Source organism: Hippoglossus hippoglossus, chromosome 12 (assembly GCF_009819705.1).
Source record: "Hippoglossus hippoglossus isolate fHipHip1 chromosome 12, fHipHip1.pri, whole genome shotgun sequence".
Lineage (NCBI taxonomy): Eukaryota > Metazoa > Chordata > Actinopteri > Pleuronectiformes > Pleuronectidae > Hippoglossus > Hippoglossus hippoglossus.
The window spans coordinates 8710633-8731785 of NC_047162.1; the positions used below are offsets into that span (position 1 = coordinate 8710633).

The following is a 21153-nucleotide window of genomic DNA, read 5'->3' on the forward strand; positions in this document are numbered from 1 at the left end:
TAGCTCTGACAAATTCTGATACTATACATATACCGTGATATTCCAGACTCAGAGGATATAGTGGAAAAATGCACTGTGTATAACAATACAGGATGACCTGAGTCCCATTCATCACGGTCCTAAGCTTTCGAGTGATACAACCATATATCTGTATCTTCTACAGGAAATATATCGTTAGAAAATGAGATGGCGAGCTCGTGGCAGCTTCCCTTTGCTGCTTCCAGCCAACATGAATGGAGGCAGCGTGACGTCATGCGACTGTGTGTTTGTCGGGGGTGGGGAGCGCTGCCACCTCAGCCTCCTCTCTGGATCTGTCACACTGTGGAGAGGCAGGAGGCACCATGAGGGCCTTTAATGATATATGTGCACGTCTCCACCTGCCCCGCAGTGTATGAAATTGCATCTGTGTGAATAAATCTGTGCACGGCCGTTTAGCATAATGAAGGATAATTAGATTATGTGCTGCAGCATTTCATGGCTGCCTTTGAGGGGGCTGCCAGATGTATGAAGGACTGGTAGAGGGCCAAAGAGAGAAAGCCTCTTCCTGCAGTCTCACAGGTAGGTTATGAAATATTTATATATACAACCGTGTTTTGTTTGGAGAATGATCTCACACAATCTGATTTTGACTGTTTTGATTACCTTGTTATTGGTGTGCTATTTTTCTCTGATAACTATAGCAGGACGATTCTGCTGTGATGTGAAACGGAATGAAATGAATTTGAGAAATGATGCCATTGCAGCATATGCATTGTGTCACAGGCTTTCAAAGTGAAAGGTAGCCATACTCTCTTGCATTGTGTGTTTCTCTTGTGTTCTTAACAAGAACAGGCAGCTGCTCTGCAAGAATACAAGGCATGTTTGCAAAGCTTTCATCGGGAACAACATAAAAACCAGACAGAAGACACTGTAACCTTTGGCGTACGCAGCATGCAGATGGGCAGTCGGGCCTAAAAGGAGGCCTCGGCTATTTATACGTCATGTTATTAAAAAAAGATTATCCTTGAAGGCAAAGGGTCAGGATCAGTATTAGTTCATCAGCACGATCCTGGGAAAACATCTTTATCTCGTATCATCTGCTTATGCTACAGCACAGGCCTGGGATGTACTGCACATATTCAAGCCCTCATGCTCCTGCTCCCTTTTCCTTTCTTCCTCTGTATCTCCCCCACCTTCCTCTGTCTCCATCTCCCCCTCTCCCTCTCTCTCGTCTTTCTCTGCACCAGCTGCTGCTGCTGCCGCTGCTCCAGAGCCAGAGTGGAGAGTCCCCTCACCCCCCAGCACACTCACACACTCACACAGACACACTCACACACACACACCGACACACACACACCGACACACACACACACACACACACACACACACACACACACACCGACACACACACACACACACAGAAACAAAAGGCCTGATTTGCCTGCTGAACACTGCCCCCTTTCTCCGCCTGTCCCTCCATGCACGGCCATGGTGGCGGTGTTGGGGGCTCCGGGAAAAAAACGAGGCCTGGACTGGGACTGAGCACGTCTAGTACTGACCCAGTGGACGAGAGAGGGGAGAGGGGGGAGGGAGGTGGAGGAGAATGGTTGGAGTTGAGTGAAAGCAGGTGCTGAGGCCTCTGCAGGAAGACTGTTTTTCTGTCCTGAATATCTCTTGAGAGTGGAAAAAAATCTGACCAGGGTATGCCACATTTACCTCTATATGCATATATGCATGAATGTGCATGTTTCTGTGTATGTGTGTCTCTGTGGTGGCACATGTGTGGTAGGTTGGGCATGTGTTTGATGGAGAACAGGGGGAGGGAGGTGCATGACTGGCCTGCGTTTTTTGCCCATGTCAGATTGTCTGTGTTTGGGGCTTTTGCAGATCTTCAGTCTTTACATCTGGGTGCTGTGTCTGTGAAGCTGCTGGAGGTCTGCAAGCCAGTTTTTAGTTTTCACAGAGACGACCAGCGAGTGTAGGGGGAGAGCACTGAGGGATCTGCCTAAGAAACAGGCCAAGGCACTGGACTGAGCTTCTACCATCACGGTTACCTAAACTTTCTTCTTCTCTATAATGTGTTGTCATCATTTTCCACAGCAGTTTTGTGTATTTGTTATGTGGGACATATATTTGCTTACATTGTGTTATTTGTATCATTTTATATTGTCGTCCTGATATTATTTTATTATTTTCGAAGGTGACTGTGCTCACCCAAACATCCTTTTGTTGTGTATTGTTGTAGTGTGTGTTTTTTGTGGCCTGGTTGTCAGGCAGTGCAAGCTACTACTGTGAATCTCCTCCATCTGTCTGTATAATGTTGTGTGTTCCTGTTTCACTGAATCCATACCACAACATCCATGTAGTTTGTGTGCAAACGTCGCAGTGTTTCTTGGGAGGTGGACTCAGGGCTTCTCCCTGTGTGTTTCCGAGGCCGTGCTGCAGTATGGGGCTTTTATGTTGGGTGACCGGAACCAGCTGAAACCGGTTTGAGGCAGACAGAGGGCTGACGGGAACAATGGCGCCTCTGTGCTCCTCTGAGGGAAAGCGATAGCCCAGGCTTCTCCATGGCAGCCCATCACAGCTCAGCTACTGGCCACCATGGCACAGGCACAGACCCTGCTCCTGCTGCGGCTCACCGCTGGCTGGGTGGCGACGTGCTACGCAGCACAGACGAGGGGAGCAGGGAAGATCTTGGGGAAGGGACCAGGGCAGGGGGACGGGGGACGGGGGGGCTGGCCGGGAGTCTGTGAATCTACTGCCTGGCGCCTGCCTCGTGCACACACACATGCACACACTCACACACACAGGAGCATGATCTTTCTGTCTGTTTGCATGTCTGTGGGCTGCTGATGGTGCAGAGAGTGACTCAGGAGGATCCTCACCACAGGACCACCACCACCACTCACCAAGACCCATGGATGTAACCTGACCCTGTGTCCTGGGCCTTTTCCTGGTTGGGGAAGAGACAGGACTGTTTTTTTTCCAGGCAGGGTGGGGTGGATGGCTTTTGTGGGTTAGCAGTGTTGTGACTGTGTTTGTTGCAGGATGGAAGGAAGACAGGAGGGAAGGTTTGGCTAGTGACTGGAGAGGGGACGGAGGACAGAGGGTGAGGAGTGGCTGCTTCACTTGCACGTTTGCACATTTGAAAATTTGTCTTATCTGAGACTGTAGTCGTCTTTTTCTACCGTGCGTGTGGATTTGAGGTGGTGACACTGCATGTGCATTAAACTGCTGTTGCTAAGAGGAGGACGTGTGTGGTGTATTTGTCATGTTTGTCTGTATTAAACCATCATTGACTTCCTGCGTCAGGCTGCTGTAGCTGTCATGGCTGTTACTAGCTCTTCTTTCCACCAGGCCTTTCTCTCTCTCTGCTGCAGCTTCACACAGCTCGGCAGCCATTTTTCCCCCCTCACTGTATTTCTCGCCTGCCCTTTCTCTCTCTCTCTCCAAAACGCCTCTCCTTCTGTCCCTTGTCTCGTTTTCATCTGAGCCTCATCACCATCACACCTCTCCCGTCATCTGCATCCAGGATTGTTGCAATTGACGAAAAGAATGTGAAATGTGGTTCTGTGTGTGTGCAGACGTGGCTGCCATGCATTTGAATTTGGGTGCACATACAAGCAGAGCAGCTCCATGGCTGTGTCTTTTGTCCCCAACATCAATAATACACACAGACACTTCAGTCCCGTCACATGTTATTTACAGTGCTCACTGTTAAAGTACATAAAGAACAGTTTCTGAGGAATTATATCAAACTGAAAGCAAAGAGCTCCTTTTAAAAAAATACATTTTTTCTTTTTGAATTCACGACCAGAACATGCTCTGTGTTTTTGATCCATAAAAATAAATGTACATTATGTTACATTAAAGATTGACAGATGTTCATATTTATATTCCATATTGCATTCAGCGAAGGTATGATTTACATGTTATATTCACCCCAAACCAGCAGGGTAGCTTCAATCCTCTAATAGGAAAATTACTCAAGATGCAAGCACAATCAGTCATCTTCTATTATATATATATATATATATATATATGTATATGTATATATATATATATATATGTATATGTATATGTATATATAGAAAACTAAATCTGTATTTCAAACTATTGTTTTTCTCCCCATTTCATTTGTTTCACTTACAGCAATTAAGCCATTGAAATGTTTTGCTAAGTGCCCACATTTAATCTCATTGAAATGTCACATCTACCCCCCCTGCTAGGATCGTCAGTTTGTGTTTCTCTCTGAAAACAATCAATACATGTATCTGGTATAAGGACAAATGTAGCAGGAGCAGGGCTCATTGTACACATGTACAGTTGTACAAAGCTTTTCATCAGTGCTTTGAAGAGGGAGGGGAAGCACTAAGCTCAGTCTGCTAATGCATCAATGAAACATCAAGCAGCACAAGGTCGTGACTAAGTCATGGTTAACATGACATTCCACAGGCTGCACTGTATGTGGACACTGGCACACCACGTGGTGACAAATGAAACTGCATAACTAAGGACTGATGTTTATCTGCTTAGCCTGAAATCCACCACAAATTATATATATTTTTACAAAATATAGGAGAACATTTAAATTTTATGAATTCTGTGGCTTCTTCTCAGATAAAAGATTTGTAAACTTGTTTAGATAAGTGCTACACAAATAGTTATTATTATTATTATCATTATTATTATTATTACCCAATTATAGAAACTATAGGCGATATAATCTATCAATATTACATTTTACATAACCCTAAGGCAGTCGTCAGTTTTGCACAAACTATATTTCTTTGTCTAATCAGCAGATTGCCATGAAAAGGACAAGGAACATTCAGCATCATAACTCAAGGGATCAACTGTATTAATAAATGATGTCAACCTGTGACCTGCATGTTGCAGCAGAAATAAAACAAATGTGATCATATTAATTTATGTTTTCCCTCTCTACATAATTTTCTCAACAAAATTTGTTGTACAATTCTGTTGTGTTGCTAATGATTATTTTATCTGTGTTCCCTAGGTGATCTCCTCATCAGACCAGAATCAGGACCATGGGAGATATGAAGACGCCAGACTTTGACGATCTGCTGGCGGCTTTCGACATCCCCGACATGGTGGATCCAAAAGCTGCTATTGAATCTGGCCACTGTGACGAGCGCGACGGACAGCTCAAGCAACCCAGTGGGGTGACTACTAATGAAGACGAGGCCCACAACACCTCAACAGGACACGACGTTGGCGTTAGTGTCATTGTCAAGAACCTGAGAAACACAGACAATAGGGAACATGGTGAAACTGTATCAGAAAGGGATTTCCACTCCCATTCTCAACCCCATTCTGTTGACACTTGCAACAGACTTCATAATGGCTTCTTAACAGGCTTTCCTCAATACACCAAGAATGGATGGAAAGCTCCCAGGGAGGAAGGACTGCCAGTTAACAACCAACCATCCACCTACAATCAGTTCAGCCCCATCTCCAGTGCTGAAGAGTTTGATGAAGATGATAAAATTGAGGTAGATGAACCCATGGACAATCGGGTTGGTCAGACATTCTTTAGGTCCTCCACTAAGGGAAAGGACCAGAATCCCAAATCTCCAATATCAGTAGACAATGTGTCTAAGCCCAGAGCAAACAAAGACCAAAAACCTGATCAAAACAATAACAACAACAACAACAATAATAATAGTGTCAAAATCGGAGATTCCAAGTCTAACAATTTCCATCAGTCAAGTTTACCCAAGGAGGACCTCAAGTCTCACAGTAAGGAGTGCAAGGAGGCTGAAGAGTCCTCAGGACTTGTTAATGTGTCCCCTACCCCCCAGGTCAAGAGTAAGTCCTCTGCAAAACTGTCTTCTTGTATAGCAGCCATAGCAGCCCTCAGTGCCAAAAAGGCCAATGGTACGGAATTAGGTGTTTTGGATTCTCCTCCAACACATAAAGAAACCAACACGGCCAATGAAAACCCTGCTGCTCCAGAGAGGCCACAGCAGCATGAGTCAGCCCTAGAGTTTGCAAAGAGGCTGCTAACAAGACCACAAGACAGCCCCTCTAGTGTCACCAGTGAAGGTAGCAGCAAGGGTTCCCCTTCCTCAAGCATAGACACAACCCCGGTCATCCCAAAGGTCAGGATCAAAACAATCAAGACCTCATCTGGACAGATCAAGCGCACTGTCACCCGCGTTCTCCCAGAGTTTGATCCTGACGGCCTGAAAAAAGGAGAGAATAGCACATCTGTCATGGCAACTACCACAGCAATTTTCTCATCTCCCACGAGGCCACCAACTAGGGTTGTAGCCACCACTGGAGGACCTTCAATTGAAATAACCAAGCAAATGACTATTAAACCTGTTGCGACAGCTTTCCTGCCGGTATCTGCAGTCAAGACAGCTGGTTCACAAGTCATCAACCTTAAGCTGGCTAACAACACCACAATCAAAGCAACAATCATTCCTGCTGCATCAATGCAAAGTGCCAGCAGTGCCATCTTGAAAGCTGCTAATGTCCTCCAGCGAAAGACTGTCATGGTACCTGCCTCCAGCCTGGCCAATGCCAAACTTGTGCCAAAGACAGTCCATCTTGGTAACCTCAACCTCCTGCCTCAGACTGTGCAGGCCCTGACCTCCTCCAAGCAGAGCCAGAAACAATCACATGTCAAACAGCAGATAATTCTTACTGGCCAGGCCTCAAAGAAAGTCTCCAGGGTTCAAGTTATCTCTAGCACTCAAAGTTCTGTAGTGGAAGCCTTTAATAAAGTCCTAAGTAGCATAAATCCTGTCCCTGTGTATGTTCCAAACCTATCCCCGCCGACCTCAGCCTGTATCTCTCTACCCTCACGTGGCTACAAGTGCCTGGAGTGTGGAGATTCATTTGCTCTGGAGAAGAGCCGGACACAGCACTACGAACGTCGCAGTGTGCGGATCGAGGTCACCTGCAACCACTGTGCCAAAAGTCTAGTGTTCTACAACAAATGCAGCCTCTTGTCTCATGCCAGGGGCCACAAGGACAAGGGGGTTGTCATGCAGTGCTCACATCTAATCCTAAAACCCATCCCTCTAGACCAGATGATACCCACATCATTGTCATCAGGCTCACCCAACATCACCGGTACCACCACCATTTCCCAAGCCCAAGCACCCAAAGGTCAAATTTCAGGGAAAGGCACTGTCAGTGGGTCCCAGACTGCAGTGATTTCAGCTCCATGCAGTGCTCCTTTTGTGGCAGCCATGCCCTTGGATGATGATGCATCAAAGCCCTGCAGGCACAGCCTAAAGTGCATGGAGTGCAATGAAATGTTCCAAGATGACAGTTTGCTAGCCACGCACTATCAACAGGCACCAGAGTCCAGTGGACAGGTGTGTGGATGTATTTATGGCGTGAACGCTAACATAAAATTGTTCCATTTTGTTTTTTGGAGTCTGAAATGGAAATAATCAATTTGGCTACCGCAAGATGTATTCGTTTACCAAGTATAGTGGCCTATGAAGTGTTATTGATGTTTTTGGCCACTTGGAGGCAGTGAAAACAAGATGTAACTTTATTAAGTTGTTATAGAGAGACTGTTAGCAAACAATTGTCTATTTACACATGCAGCAGATATAAGGCAACATTAACACTGATTTTGGAGTCATGTTTCTTGCACCTAGCAAATGCAAGTCCTATTCATTCTCAGTTTTTGTTCTCCACACCCCCCTGACAGAAATATTAGGTTTTGTTGCAGCTAAATGCTTTACTAAAGTGTTGTAGCCCAAAAATATATAGATATACCTGCTGTAGCTGATAACTATGAGTGTAATGAGAGTGAACCAAAACAGTGAAGTTGTGAGCTGGACTGCTAAAGACTTAGCTGAAATCATAAGCTGAAACTCTAAAGCTCTGTAAAGCTGAGTCTGTTTACTCATATTACTTTATCATTTCATTCTAGTGTTACTGGGCCAAGGTTCTGAGATGTACATTGTTACTATCGGCACTTTTTCCTCAGTAACAGAAGGTAGTTCCAAAGTAAACTGGTCCTAATGAGATCTGTGTAATATCATAATTAAGTAAGTACTTTCTGGGAAATACATATTAACCCCTCAGGATGCAATAATTTTCTTGAATATATTTTTACATTTTTTCTCTTCTGCTCACAGAAAACATGCACTATTTGCCAAATGCTTCTGCCAAATAAGTGCAGCTTTCAGTCACACCAGCGGATCCACCAGCACAAGTCTCCTTACATCTGTCCTGAGTGTGGCGCCAGCTGCCGATCTGTCCACTTCCAGTCGCACGTTACCAAGAACTGCTTACATTACACCCGCAGAGTCGGCTACCGGTCAGTCTACCTTTAGTAAAATCTAATAATTTGAACATACATTTAAGTCCTCACTTGTGATGTAGTTCTCGAAGTTGTTTCTGAAGACCCTGTTTTTTGGATAGTCAGATCTGCAAAACAAGTTGATTTAAATGGCTCTTGCTTTTCTTTCAAAATGCCACTTATGATGTCATCTCTAATTATACTTAATATTACATTGTATTTGCATCAGCTTGACAGTTCCATATCACTTAAAGTGATTTTATACATTATGAAACTTCGGGGGAAGAAAATAGACCATTACCATTACCATAACACTTAATTATGGTTCAATCACTTAATTATGGTTCAATTAGGAGTCTTGTCAAAATAGTTTGAAATGAATGCTGTGTCTGTTTTTAACTGCGTGTATAGCGACTCATAATACATTTACAAATGTGACATTACTAGCACAGGTACTTGCAAAATATTACAGATTTAAACTTTGAAATTCAAATTTATAATTCTTGCACAAAAAATATACAAAAATTAGCAAATAAATAATAAAATCACCAATAAGACATAAGTATTTTTTACCCCATGAAGTTGAGACTCCGCTAGGCTCAACCAAGGCTCTGGATATGAAAACCGGATCTAAATGGGGTGGTTTGGGTTAGCAGGGTCACAGGGAATCATTGAAATGAGAAGAGAGCTGATTCGTTTGATAGCAACAACTTGATTGGCTGATTGAGATCATGGAGAAATCTGATTGGATTACTGAAACAATACCCACAATCAGCTGATTAGAAAAACAGAGACCTGTGAATAAATGAGTCGTAAAGATGACGTTCCTGATAGACATTATGCTGAGCTTCATTAGTGGGGGTTTTTTTTGAGACGCTGATTTTATCTTTAACCTTGTTTCACCTGTTTCCAGTCTTGATGCTAAGCTAAGCTAAGCTAAGCTAAATGACAATACATCAAACAGATTTTAAAAAGATCATTTGAAAATTTTAACTAAATTGAATTTACGTTCAAGTCTGTGTGACTGTTACCTCTTCTCCCTCTGCCCCCTGTCTCCCTCCAGCTGTCATCACTGCAGTGTGATCTTCACCGATGTTGCGACGATGAAGTCCCACATCCAGAGCGCTCACTGTGAGACCTTCTACAAATGTGCTCTCTGCCCTATGGCCTTCAAGACTGCGCCTGGCACACATTCCCACGCACATATACAGCATCCAGAAGTGAAGGCTGGAGAGCCCAAGTAGGTCTTTGCAAAACTTGTGATTTATATAAAATGTTGTTCTCAACGCAATCTGTTTCAATTTCATGCAACATTGAATACAGCATTCAGAAAAGGCTACTGAAACTGTTATGCCTTCTGAAGTACAGAAAACTTTAATTTCAATGCTAAATTCAATGCTAAATCACAGATAATTCAAAAGCTCGTTACTCAAGAAGATTCCAACCTCACATCGACGCATTTCCTTTGACTTCTCTTTAACCCGATACCCATGTCCAATTCATTTTTCTAAGGACAACTGTCCTCACTGAGTCATCAGTTGCAGGATTTGTGGGTGTTAGACATGGCGGCTTAACCTGAGTTTGTTTTATTCCACATGGCAACCTTTCACTGACACTGTCCATCATCAGCACTACTGATCATTCAGGTGTTAAGGAGCAGGTGCTCTGTGTGGGTTTGGCTCATGTTGAGCCTCAAGCCTAAAGCTGCATTACCATCTGAAATTAAACAATTTACACTGAGCTGAACTGTATATTTCAATACATTAAATTATATTTTCATATCCTGATCTGAAATTACTTTATTATCAAAAGTTTCTTTAAAACATTAGGCGCAGCTGAAGGTTTAATGTCTTAATGTGGAACACAACACTCATCAACAGCTGGGACTCTAAACACTTATTTCAGTTTCCTAATAATAATGATAATAACAGACGAGCCCTTTCCTCAAAAATATTCCAACGTCACATCATCGCTCTTCCTTCCACACTGACACACTTCCCTGTAACCCAATACCCATGTCCAATTCCTTTCTCTCAGGGAAACCTTCCTCCTCAGTAGCAGGATTTGTTGGAGTTAGACATGGTGGCTTAACCTGAGTTTGTTTTACGTCGGCAGAAGCCAGGGGCCGGAAGCATTATGTTTCTGGGTTGTCCCTCTGTCTGTCTGTCTGTCTGTCCATCCCTTCGTCCATTTGTCCATCTAATCCAACCATCCCATTCTTGTGAACCTGATATCTCAAGAATGAAATGAGTGAGTCTCTTCAAATTTGATACAAACTTTCACTTCAGCTCAAGGGTAAATGATTAGAATTTGGTGGTCAAATGTCAAAGGTCAAGGTCACTGTTACAACTCAAGTAACAGCTGGGATTCGCATAACACTTCTTTCACGTATGTATGTACCAATTGAGTCTTGTAACATCGTGCAGTACAATTCATAGTACACTTTTGTGTGTATTTTTCAGGTTGATCTACAAGTGCTCCATGTGTGACACTGTGTTCAGTCTGCAGTCCCTGCTCTGCGCACACTTCGACCAGCATGTTGCCAATCATAAAGTCTCAGTGTTCAAATGCCCTGACTGCTCCTTGCACTACGCACAGAAACAGCTCATGTTGGACCATATCAAAGTAGGATTGAAGAATAGTTATTTCATGCATGTTACTGAGTTTAATAATGACTTATGTTCCTAACATCATCATTAAGTCTGAAATAAAACATCATGCAAAATAATACGATTTCTATTTCAATTTTCTAGAAATGTTTTGCATACCAGTGTTAGTGATATAAATTCAGAAATATGATTCAATCTGCGTGTGTGGATCCTTCATCCAGGCCATTCATGGAACCCTGAAGACCACCGAGGGTCCACCAAACTTGGGCATCAACCTTCCTCTCAGCATCAAGCCCACCAATTCTAATAACAGCACCAACACCAACGGCCCCAGCAATAACAACAATAAAGATGGAGGAAATGTTAATCGTCAAGACAAGGGAGAAAAGAAACCTTCACGTTCGCCACAAAAGAAAAGCAACAGTAACTCCTCAGCAGGTCTCAAGAGCCCTCCAAGCTCAAGATACACATGTGGGGACTGCAGTACCCTCTTCAGTTCCAGGGAGGTCTTTGTGGCTCATATGAGGCATGAACATGGCAAGGTGAATGTCTGACTTCACTCTTATATACGTTTTTTAATTTGACCACATCGTGTTTTTGAGATCCCTGTCAGGAAGTGAGTTCAAAATGGAGAAGATTCTCAGCATATTTCTAGCATAGAAAGACGGAAAAAGTGATCGTGTTTGGAATGGGCTTTTGTCTTGGTCTGTGGTAATGCTGGATGCAGCTCTCTTTATGAAATTGTAAAAGTGACCTGAAGTACTTGAGGCCCGGTAAAGACCTGCCTTTGTCAGGATCGACAATGTCACTTACGTTGATGAATCCCAGCTGCCACCGCTACCAAATGCTAGCTGCCTGTTTATATATATTTAATCAATATTGAACGTACCATGTATCCAATTCACACCAAATTGGACACTGCACTTCCTCGGGTCATTAACAACACACAGTCCAAGTGTGAAGCCGATTAGATGAACGTAGCTTGAGATACCCGAGTCACATACAGACAGACAGAGAGTTCTGAAATTTGAAGATAGATAGATGGTGTTCATGAAGCATTTCTTTGCGTTACCTGAAACAGTCTCATTCTCACATTGTAGATCTTGAAGAAGCACCCATGTCGACAGTGTGACAAGTCCTTCAGCTCCTCCCACAGTCTCTGTCGACACAACCGTCTCAAACACAAGGGGTTGCGGAAGGTCTACACATGCCCGTGAGTACACACACTCATTCATCAGGCCTCAGTGAATACAATTGCAAATCCATGCAGGGTCCAAACAATTGTTGTGTTTAACTGTGTGAGTCGCACTCTCGTATGTGCAGGAGTTCCTGTTGCTCTCCAACACTACAGTAGCCAATGTTGACAAATCTGCAGCAACCAAACTCAAAAGGCTCCTGTTGTGTAGTTGATTAAAGCAGAAAACTATTCATTTCTAAGTTGCCCCTTGATTCTTCTTGTCTTAAAAATCCAATGTCTATTTACTCGAGATGAAACACTGGACACTGCTCATCCTTGATGATCACTATCTTGTATCAGACAGGATTTTTTTGTACCCTGCCTCTGAAGGTTTTAGTTTTATGCATTGAGAGTGATCATTGTTTAGCGTTAGGAAGAATATCAGGTTAGGCAAATCAGAAATTCCAAAGTCTGCAGTAAACCCTAACCCTAACCCTAATTCTAACCCTAACCCACACTTGCATAATACACGCCTAGCGGCTAGTTTGGCACCCCCCAACAAAGCCAAGTAAAGTGACCAGCATGAACAGCAGAGGCCGGCATTAACTTTTAAAAATAGTAACGCAAATAAAATTATGAACCTGAGGATGAGCATAAAATGTCTAAATTTCAGCTTGCTGGTGTTAAAATTGATGTTTTTCTGTGCTTTGCTAGGCACTGTCCAGCTCTCAGTCAGCCCTTCACTAAAAGAGTGCTGCTGGATCAGCACATTCAGAAGATGCATGGCGTCAAAGAACCAGAGGGGAAGACCGTCCGCTCTGAGAATATGAAGGAATTACCTGGCAAGGAAACGGTACTGTGGCACAAATTTGGAGACATGCAACTTTATCAGAAGGAAGTTCTCCTTTTGAATCAATACCCTACAAGTGAATTTCTTGATTCTCCCGTCCTAACCTAACCTACTATCTTGATCACCTCTACAGACCCCCAGCCCAAAGAGGAAGCCAGAGGAGGATGAGGGATCGCCAGCTTTGAACTCCAAGGGATCAGACTCACATCCTCTGAAGAGGCTCAAGGTGAACATCCCCAAAGTTCACAAGTGTGCAGTTTGTGGCTTCCCTTCAGAGGACATCGCCGCTTTCCGCAAACACATTCCCCAGCACAAGTCCGATGGCTCGTCCTTCCAGTGTCAGGAGTGCGGCCTGTGCTACACCTCCCACCGATCACTGTCCCGACACCTCTTCATCGATCATCGGCTGAAGGAGCCGCACGGCCTCGCCCGATACAACGGACGGGGCAGGGATGATGATGAGATTCAGAGGGAGAACCAGCTGGACGTTACGGACAAGAGCAACGATGGGAAACCCAACACCAAATGCAAAGTCTGTGGGAAGATGTTTGAAACTGAGGGAAACCTGAAAACTCACATGAGGACACATGGAATGGCCTTTATCAAGTCTAAGAGACTGAGTGCAGCTGAGAAGTGAGAATAACCCACTTTTTAACATTGCAAACAACATACAGTACATCGGTTGGCTGTGATTATGCTGTATATAATGTACACAATAAATACTACATCATGTTTACAATATACTCACAGAAATATGTAATACATGTTGAAGTCAGTGTCTTTAAGTAAATGGAACAAGATACTTTATAGGCCTTGAATAGACCTTTTTATAGAGGAGCTTTTTATTTTAAACAGTTTCCATTGTAGTTTTTCACTAGGATTAGATGACGTATGGATATATTAGTTTAACATGGGACTAATCCTCATACAGTCAGCAGTGCTCCAAATTCTCAATGCTGCTAATGTCCATTGAATGTCTGCAAGAATAAATGTTCAACTTGGAGATTCAGGTTTCTCAGAGCCTACGCCAAACCGAGCTGAGGTCTTCAATTGTAACTTAACCTCAACTTTGTTTATTTTCACGGATAACAATTTTTTCTCTCTGAGTCATTCCTGGCAAAACAGTGGTCCTGGTCTCCTTCTAAAGCACCCTGAAGGAAAACTAAATCTCTGCATTAGATTGGAGCTGCAATTACATGGAACATCACAAATTTTAGGACAATGCTTCAAAGATAAATCCTAACTTCAGCTGCACCCCACACAACCCAGTCAAGTTATTATCTTTTATATATCAAACACACATACCATGAAAATTACGAAAATAGATGGATTGTTAATAATGAATGTTGATATTACGGAGCAGTATTTATGTGCAGGAATGTAAGCTTGGCTGCGACACTCATAAAATCAAACCAGTGAACATAACTTTGGAACTTATGTGAACTTACTATCTATAGCTTGATTTCCAGGTCTCATCATCATCTTCATCACTTTGTTTTGAACAGTAGGTTTTCTACTCCAAAAATAAAACAAACTGTCTTAAGCTGTAAAACTGCATGTGAGAATCAGCCTGTGAATTGTTTGTGGGTTAGAAAGTGTCTTGCATCTGCTGCTGCCGCTGTTTTTAGACATTTCTGATGCTTGTGTACAAAGTTGTTCTTTGTGTCAATAAATAATGAAACCTGCCAGGGGGCGATCTGATGTCGACTGCACATAAGACATCAGCGCTTCTCCAAGGACCTAAATCACAAATCCTCTCGTGATCGTTCATACTCCTGCTGAATTTGATGAACGGTGATTTGAAATGTGATTGTCCTGCAATATACTGAATGTTAAAATAATGGACAAGGGTATAGCCTTTTTCTATTCCAACCATTCCACCAGTCTGACGGGAAGTGAAGCTGGTGTGTAAGCAAATAGTTCTTAAATTCATAAACTATAACTGACTTGACTGAAACTGTGTCATATTAAATTAGTGCAGGTCGTTTCCCTCACTGTTGCCTGGTAAAGGCAATTTTAGGACAAGCTTTCCCTCTAGTGGTCAGATAGTGGACTGTCTGTGGTATTTCTTTTCCCACATTTTAACTTTGGATTTACAGTTAAGATAAGATAATTGAGATAAAAGATCAAATTCAAGGCGAGTAATGAAATGGTTCTTCTTCTGTGAATATTTAAGGCTTTTTGAAACGTGTAATTCACATATATGACAAAACATCTGGAGTCCCAGTGGTAATCATGGGACCACAACACTAAGTTGATTTTCCACAGGGACATAATCACAAAGCCTGGATCTCTGTCAGCCTCCTCATGTAAACCAATCCTGCTCACACCTGCAGGTGGGGATGATTGCCTTTGCCACAGGAAGGTTTTTTTTAAAGTCCGGCCAGAGGATGATTTAATGTGACCTCTTTGAAAAGGGTGTGTCCCTTCCTATATTATTTAAACTCTCCTCTACTAAGATATACATTCAGTCCTGAAAATGGCCCTGGGTTTTTTGGTGTTCTTTCTGTTTGCAGGGTCTAGTTTAGAGCTGGAAACCACACAGGCATTGAATGTGTCTAAAAAATGTGAGGAGGACACCAACGCTTTCCTCTGGGAACTAAACCAGGAGAGACCACGGGAATACGCTGTCCACAGTAAGTGATGCTGCCTTTTTAAAGAAATACATAAATTATGAAAATAGACAATGTGAGATTTCTGATAGTTCCAACTTTCAGACAATAGATTTAAATTCACATCAAAATGAAAAGATATCCACAAAGATATTGGTTTTCTTAGGTTACAAAAATATATGCAGTACTACAAAACTGTAAAATGATGAGGACAGTGGTTATAGAAATCTTAATTATTGCAGTTAGATAGACATATCATTTTATTTACTTGTTGACTATCTAATATTTAATTTTAACCCATTTTTTAAAGTTTTTAAAAATGTTTTGCCTATTTCTTTTTTCTTTTTAAGACACTTTTAGATGCTTGTTTATGCATGAAATAGGTTTTGAAAATAGTTATTCAATTACTCTTCATTATTATTATTTTGATTGTTATTATTATTGTTGATAATTATTATTATTATTGAATTTGTTTTCATAAAATGAAACTGAATTTAATTAATAACTATTCATGTATGTGACTTTTATATAAGTTTGAAAGATTTACTCTGTAAAGATCAAAATTTGAATTCACTGGATCCGAATTTATATTTAGATCTGCAGCAAATTGTCATTAACATCAGTCCAATAAATATGCCAGATTTTTTTCACTCTCTGACAAACCATGGAAAATGTTGAAAAAAGCCCTATCTAGCAATGTTAAAAGAAGTGAATAAAAAATAATTGTTTGTGTATTTGTGTTTATTATCAGTGTATGATGCGTTTGGAAAGATGGGCAGCAATGTAGAAGGAGGTAATGTCAACCAGCCGGGCTCGCGGCAGCAGTGTCAGTCTGCCAATGGCTCCACCTTCTCTGGACAGTACTGCCAGGTGTTTCTTCAGCAGGTAACAACATGAACCATTATTTTAAAAGATAAAAACTTGTCCTGGCGTGGAGCTACAAGGATTTCAATTACAGTGTTTTTAACTTACCTAGGAAACAGTCCACTATTTTGTGGGTATTTGTGTTCCTGACTCCTGCAGGGAAGAGGATGTGGAAATGCTGGTGCTATACGGTCAGTGATTCTAAAAGTCTTGATTCACTCAGTCCGACATTTATTTGGTTTAATTTTGACTTGTTTGACTTCTTTTTACAGGGAGACTTCAGATTGGTCAGACGTCCCTCATTCCTCCTTTTCCTTCCATCCTGGTCAATCAAACCGCTCAGGCCCTGTTGATGACCCACTGTTTGTCCAACACCGTTTCCCCAGATGCATTAGATGTCACCTGCCTGTCAGTGTACTCTCTACTGAATTATTTCCATGAGTATTGAACTGGAGAAATGCCTCTTTACATGTGCAGGACTTCATCTCAGGGATTCTACACTCCATCTAAAATACTGGCACCTTTTCTCCTGCAGGTTTGTGTGTTGCGTGATGGTCGCGATTCCTCTTGCAGCCACCCTGCTCACCGCCATAATAAGGTGGAAAAGGAACAGGGAGGTCAGTCCGTCTCTTGAGTCGTCCTCTATAAACACTGGCCTCAACCTTTATGGGACCCTGAAGATCAATGGCTCCTCTGGCAGTGAAAGGAACAGTGGCACCTCAGAGGAAAAGGGTAAGTTCACAGGGACATGTTGCAAGCCGTGACTGCAAGATCAACAGACAATAGATAATGAAATAGATACTGACCTGGGGTTGTAATGATACCAAAACTAAACAAAGACTTTGATACGAATGTATAAAACATTTTTAAACACACGTTATTGAAAAAGTATCAAAGTATTGATACTTTTGAAAACCCTACTAAACAGCTACACTTTGTACTAAAATAAACTTTACATATACAACCACAACAGAGCAGTTGTTACATTTTGAAACCAGATATAAAAGTAATTTATGTGCAAGACAATTTCAATAATAATTTCAAGGTGCAGCAGCCAAATCTATATATTTATAGATTGGTTCTTTTTTTTTATTTCTATATTGTCCTCCTAGATAGCACCAGCCACACACTACTGTGTTTTCCTCAAAGCTGTGTGAACTGGGGCCTGCAGGCATTTTCTCTCCAGAATACCAGCCTCGGTGTCCTGAGCACCTCCTCATCCATCCCAGGAGGAGGCTACTCCTCCCTGAACGGCATCCGTGTCCTCAGCCTGTTCTGGATCATGTGTGGCCACTCCACCCAGTTTTCTGTCATATACAACCTGGGTATGAGATACTGGTATTTGCTCCTTCAGTTTGGGAGTCACCCCATTACTCACATATCATTGTACCTATATTGTATCATCTCTATTGCAGATAACAAGAAACATTGGGAGAAAGCGGTAAAGAGCAGCCCTCTCTATGTGATTGCCTTCGCTGGACCCGTTTTTCTGGCTGTTGACAGCTTTTTGCTGCTGGGGTGAGGTGAAGCTTAAAGACAGTGGTCGAATCAACAAGCGGGTTCGAGGCAGTTCCAGAACTTTCCCCTGTCAGCCCCTTAATTAAATGTCCAGGAAAATGTCTGAGTGGGCCTATGTGAGAATACAACAGTGAAATGTATGGAAAGTTCAAGAGAGTGGGCGTGTTGATGACGTTTCTAACACGCAAAACACGCATAACTTAAAATACCTTAAAGAGTGTACAAATATTTAAGATTTTGAATGCCGTGAACAATGTGATTTTCACAGCAGAATTTTTACGTCATTTCCTGCCTCCTGGAACATTCAGGCGCCACCCTGAATGTTCCGGGCATTTTCCTGTTGTTGTGAATGTGTCGGACAATCTCCTGCTACGTTCGTCATATGTAAAAGGCAGCCTCCTGAAAAAGAACCAATTTTCTGGATATCATATTCTGGTGTACATGCCTGAAAACAGCTATAGCCTAATGTATCTGAAAAAGGGTTAAAGGTTAGTTTAATGGCAGCGTCTGTGTTTCAGGGGTCTGCTCAGTGCCAGGTCTCTGCTAAACTCCATCAACAGGGCTGATGGCAAACTGAGCATCTCTTTGGTGGCCAGCTACCTCTTCAACAGGATTAAAAGGTGCTGTGTATTTATCAATTCACCCAATCAGCTCATGCAAATCTGTTAGTGTCACAAAGTGAATTTTCGACGCCCTTCATTTAAAACATGGTCTCAGAACCAATGTCGATTTGATTGTTTCTTTCTTTCATTACAGGATTCAGCCACTGCATCTGTTCATCCTGTGTTTCACCACTGGTCTCACCTCTTTAGTACGGGGGGGGCCCTACTGGTTCCAAATCATGGAGACAATGGCGGACTGTAAGACGTACTGGTGGGGGAACGTCCTGTTGATTATCAATCTCCTCACATCCTCACAGCCGGTAGTAATTTTAACCTGTCTCTGGCTGTCTGTTGGAAATGTATTTTTATGTAAATTGACCCACTGTATTTCTGCACATTTGTTTCTTATCTCTCTCCAGTGCATCCCTTGGGCATGGTACTTGTCTCTTGACTTCCAGTGTTATGCCACCACTCCACTGTTGCTCTATTTTTACAAATTGTATGTCCACTGTGCTTTCATATCATTTTCAAAAAATATTTCTAAATTGCAATGTTTTAAAACAGCCACCACGTTACACACACATGTAATCCTACCCATCCTATCTGGTGTTTATCAGGAACAGAGGTGTGTTTGCAGCTGTGGCAGGAGGCCTGATGCTGATGACCATTGCTTCTGGTGCCATTACGACAGCGCTCCTGCAGCTGCCAGTCTTCCTGCCATCTTCGGTGTAAGATTGTGGTCCAGTGCGAATGCAAATAGGAACCAAATCTATCTAATAATTCCAGAAATCTGTCTGTCCGTCTGTTGACACTGACACTTCATTACTGTAGAATCCAATGTAAAAGAGAGTAAATCAAACTAGCCATTCAATCTGTTTCTTTTGAATTAAAATAAATATCTTATTTGTTCATTTTTGTAGGTTCCATTTGAATTATGGCTTACATTACTATGTGAAACCCTACACAAGATATGGACCATTTTTAATAGGGATCTTGACTGGAATATACTTGACGACAAAGAAAGATCAGGTCCTAAAGCAGAAGGTAAGAACGTCTGATTATATTTAAAGGCACCTCTGGCATATATGCAACACACATTGTTTCAACAAGAATCACATGCTTGTTTGTAATATCAGATACAAATAAAAGTCACAATGCTGCCCTCATGTGTGATCTTACTGTTGCTGTTCTTGCTGTTGCTGCAGTGGCAGGCAGCACTTGGTTGGTCCTGCTGTCTTTCACTTATGGCTGTGGTGGTTGGATTAGCCTACGTCCTACAGGAGGAGCCAACCTCTCTGTCTTTGCCACATGCCCTCTATCAAGGACTGCACAGACCCCTCTGGGCTTTGGCTGTGACCTGGATCATAGTGGCCTGCGAGGAAGGTTATGGAGGTAAACAAAACCCGAGTCCTGAGTCCAAAAAACTGTTGGTTGTGGAAATATTCTGCACATCCTAATAGTCATCTATAAATAAAGTCATCTGAGTCTGGGGTGTCATACATTTCAGAAGTTGGCGCGAGAGTAATGGAAAAGTCGCCTTGGAAGTTGTCAGTTAGTGATGCGTTCATGCATTTTGGGGGCGTGGCTTTGACGATGGGAGGGTGTCGGATTTATCGTTGCATTTTTTCAAAGTGTAGCCTGCTCTTGGTTTTCCAGGATTACCAACCCGGGCTTTAAGCCCATATTACACTTAACATGCAAAAAAAAAAATAGTTTGGCTTGCTTTTGCACAGTATACAAGAACAAACTCTGTTCAGTTGTAGCGTGTGTGTACATTTCTTGTTAAGTGATAAGTGAGATATTTTACACATGAAAGCAAATATATGAATGTATTTTTAATTTTTGCTTCTCCAGGTTTTATCAAGAGCTTCTTGTCATTGGGTTTCTGGCTTCCACTTTCCAACATTAGTTTTGCCTGCTATCTGTCACATCCTATTTTCATCATCATCTATATAGGCCTGCAAGAGACCCCGATCCACTACACAGACTTAAACTTTGTAAGTGGTCCGTTTCATTTGGTTTCATAAACCCTACAGCTGACGCAGAGTTGGCTATATATACAGTATATATACTATTTTAACTTAGTGCACTGTGTCTCCTCTCTTCATTAGATGTACATGTTCCTTGGCCATGTGGTGCTGACGCTGGTGGTGAGCTACGTGCTGACTGTGCTGATTGAGAAGCCCTTCCTCCTAAAATACAGCCGTACATAGATGAATGTCAGAACACAATAGAGAACCTTCATCCAGTCGTTATACCTTCATTTCTATACTCTGTTTGTTTGTCCCTTATGAGTTGTGCCAGTTTCCCTGTGTAAATATGCTTCCTGGTTAATAAACTTAATGTACGTGTTTGATATAGAAAAAAAAAACATACCAGAAAACACAAAAACAAGGTGAGCCTGTGATTGATTCCACTAAAATATACATTTGCACCAACCTTCAGATTGATATATGTTTAAATATATTGAAAATAGATTTTAGTTTTCAATCAAACATACAACCAATAACACGTATGTAACATTTTATTTGTTATATCATTATATCATTACATATGCTATTTGGGCCTTATTCATTATTAACCACAGTCCTGTATTACCATCTATAGCTTTAAACCTGTTTAAATTTTATAAGATAATTATCAAAT

At 42.0% G+C, this 21153-nt stretch overlaps 2 protein-coding genes across 7 annotated transcripts; both read left to right on the plus strand.

Moving 5' to 3' along the window:
• Positions 1-329: 329 nt before the first annotated feature.
• Positions 330-14664, plus strand: znf532 (zinc finger protein 532). 6 transcript variants are annotated; one of them, XM_034602077.1, is made up of 9 exons: positions 330-558; positions 5000-7334; positions 8112-8293; positions 9339-9515; positions 10738-10900; positions 11106-11426; positions 11985-12097; positions 12776-12914; positions 13045-14238. In XM_034602077.1, the coding sequence occupies exons 2-9, from the start codon at positions 5031-5033 to the stop codon at positions 13546-13548; spliced, it is 3903 nt and encodes a 1300-aa protein (XP_034457968.1). In that variant the 5' UTR covers positions 330-558; positions 5000-5030; the 3' UTR covers positions 13549-14238. The 6 variants fall into 6 exon arrangements, with proteins under 6 accessions (XP_034457968.1, XP_034457967.1, XP_034457969.1 ...); XM_034602076.1 differs by lacking the exon at positions 330-558 and adding an exon at positions 1391-1680; XM_034602078.1 differs by lacking the exon at positions 330-558 and adding an exon at positions 1865-2028.
• A 663-nt stretch (positions 14665-15327) lies between these two features.
• On the plus strand, positions 15328-20908 carry oacyl (O-acyltransferase like). The gene is made up of 15 exons (XM_034602080.1): positions 15328-15547; positions 16275-16408; positions 16500-16578; positions 16660-16795; positions 16923-17119; positions 17500-17712; positions 17803-17905; positions 18424-18525; positions 18662-18827; positions 18927-19006; positions 19125-19235; positions 19428-19551; positions 19713-19899; positions 20362-20504; positions 20619-20908. The coding sequence occupies exons 1-15, from the start codon at positions 15391-15393 to the stop codon at positions 20718-20720; spliced, it is 2034 nt and encodes a 677-aa protein (XP_034457971.1). The 5' UTR covers positions 15328-15390; the 3' UTR covers positions 20721-20908.
• The last annotated feature ends 245 nt before the right edge of the window (positions 20909-21153 follow it).

What these genes read in the sequence shown, in the direction of transcription:
- znf532 (XM_034602077.1), top strand. Translation starts at nt 5,031, where the DNA reads ATGGGAGATATGAAGACGCCAGACTTTGACGATCTGCTGGCGGCTTTC. An exon ending in CACCAGAGTCCAGTGGACAG is followed by an intron (nt 7,335 to 8,111) that starts GTGTGTGGATGT and finishes TTCTGCTCACAG; the next exon opens with AAAACATGCACTATTTGCCA. An exon ending in AATTACCTGGCAAGGAAACG is followed by an intron (nt 12,915 to 13,044) that starts GTACTGTGGCAC and finishes TCACCTCTACAG; the next exon opens with ACCCCCAGCCCAAAGAGGAA.
- oacyl (XM_034602080.1), top strand. Translation starts at nt 15,391, where the DNA reads ATGGCCCTGGGTTTTTTGGTGTTCTTTCTGTTTGCAGGGTCTAGTTTA. An exon ending in GCATTAGATGTCACCTGCCT is followed by an intron (nt 16,796 to 16,922) that starts GTCAGTGTACTC and finishes TTTCTCCTGCAG; the next exon opens with GTTTGTGTGTTGCGTGATGG. An exon ending in TTGCTCTATTTTTACAAATT is followed by an intron (nt 19,007 to 19,124) that starts GTATGTCCACTG and finishes GGTGTTTATCAG; the next exon opens with GAACAGAGGTGTGTTTGCAG.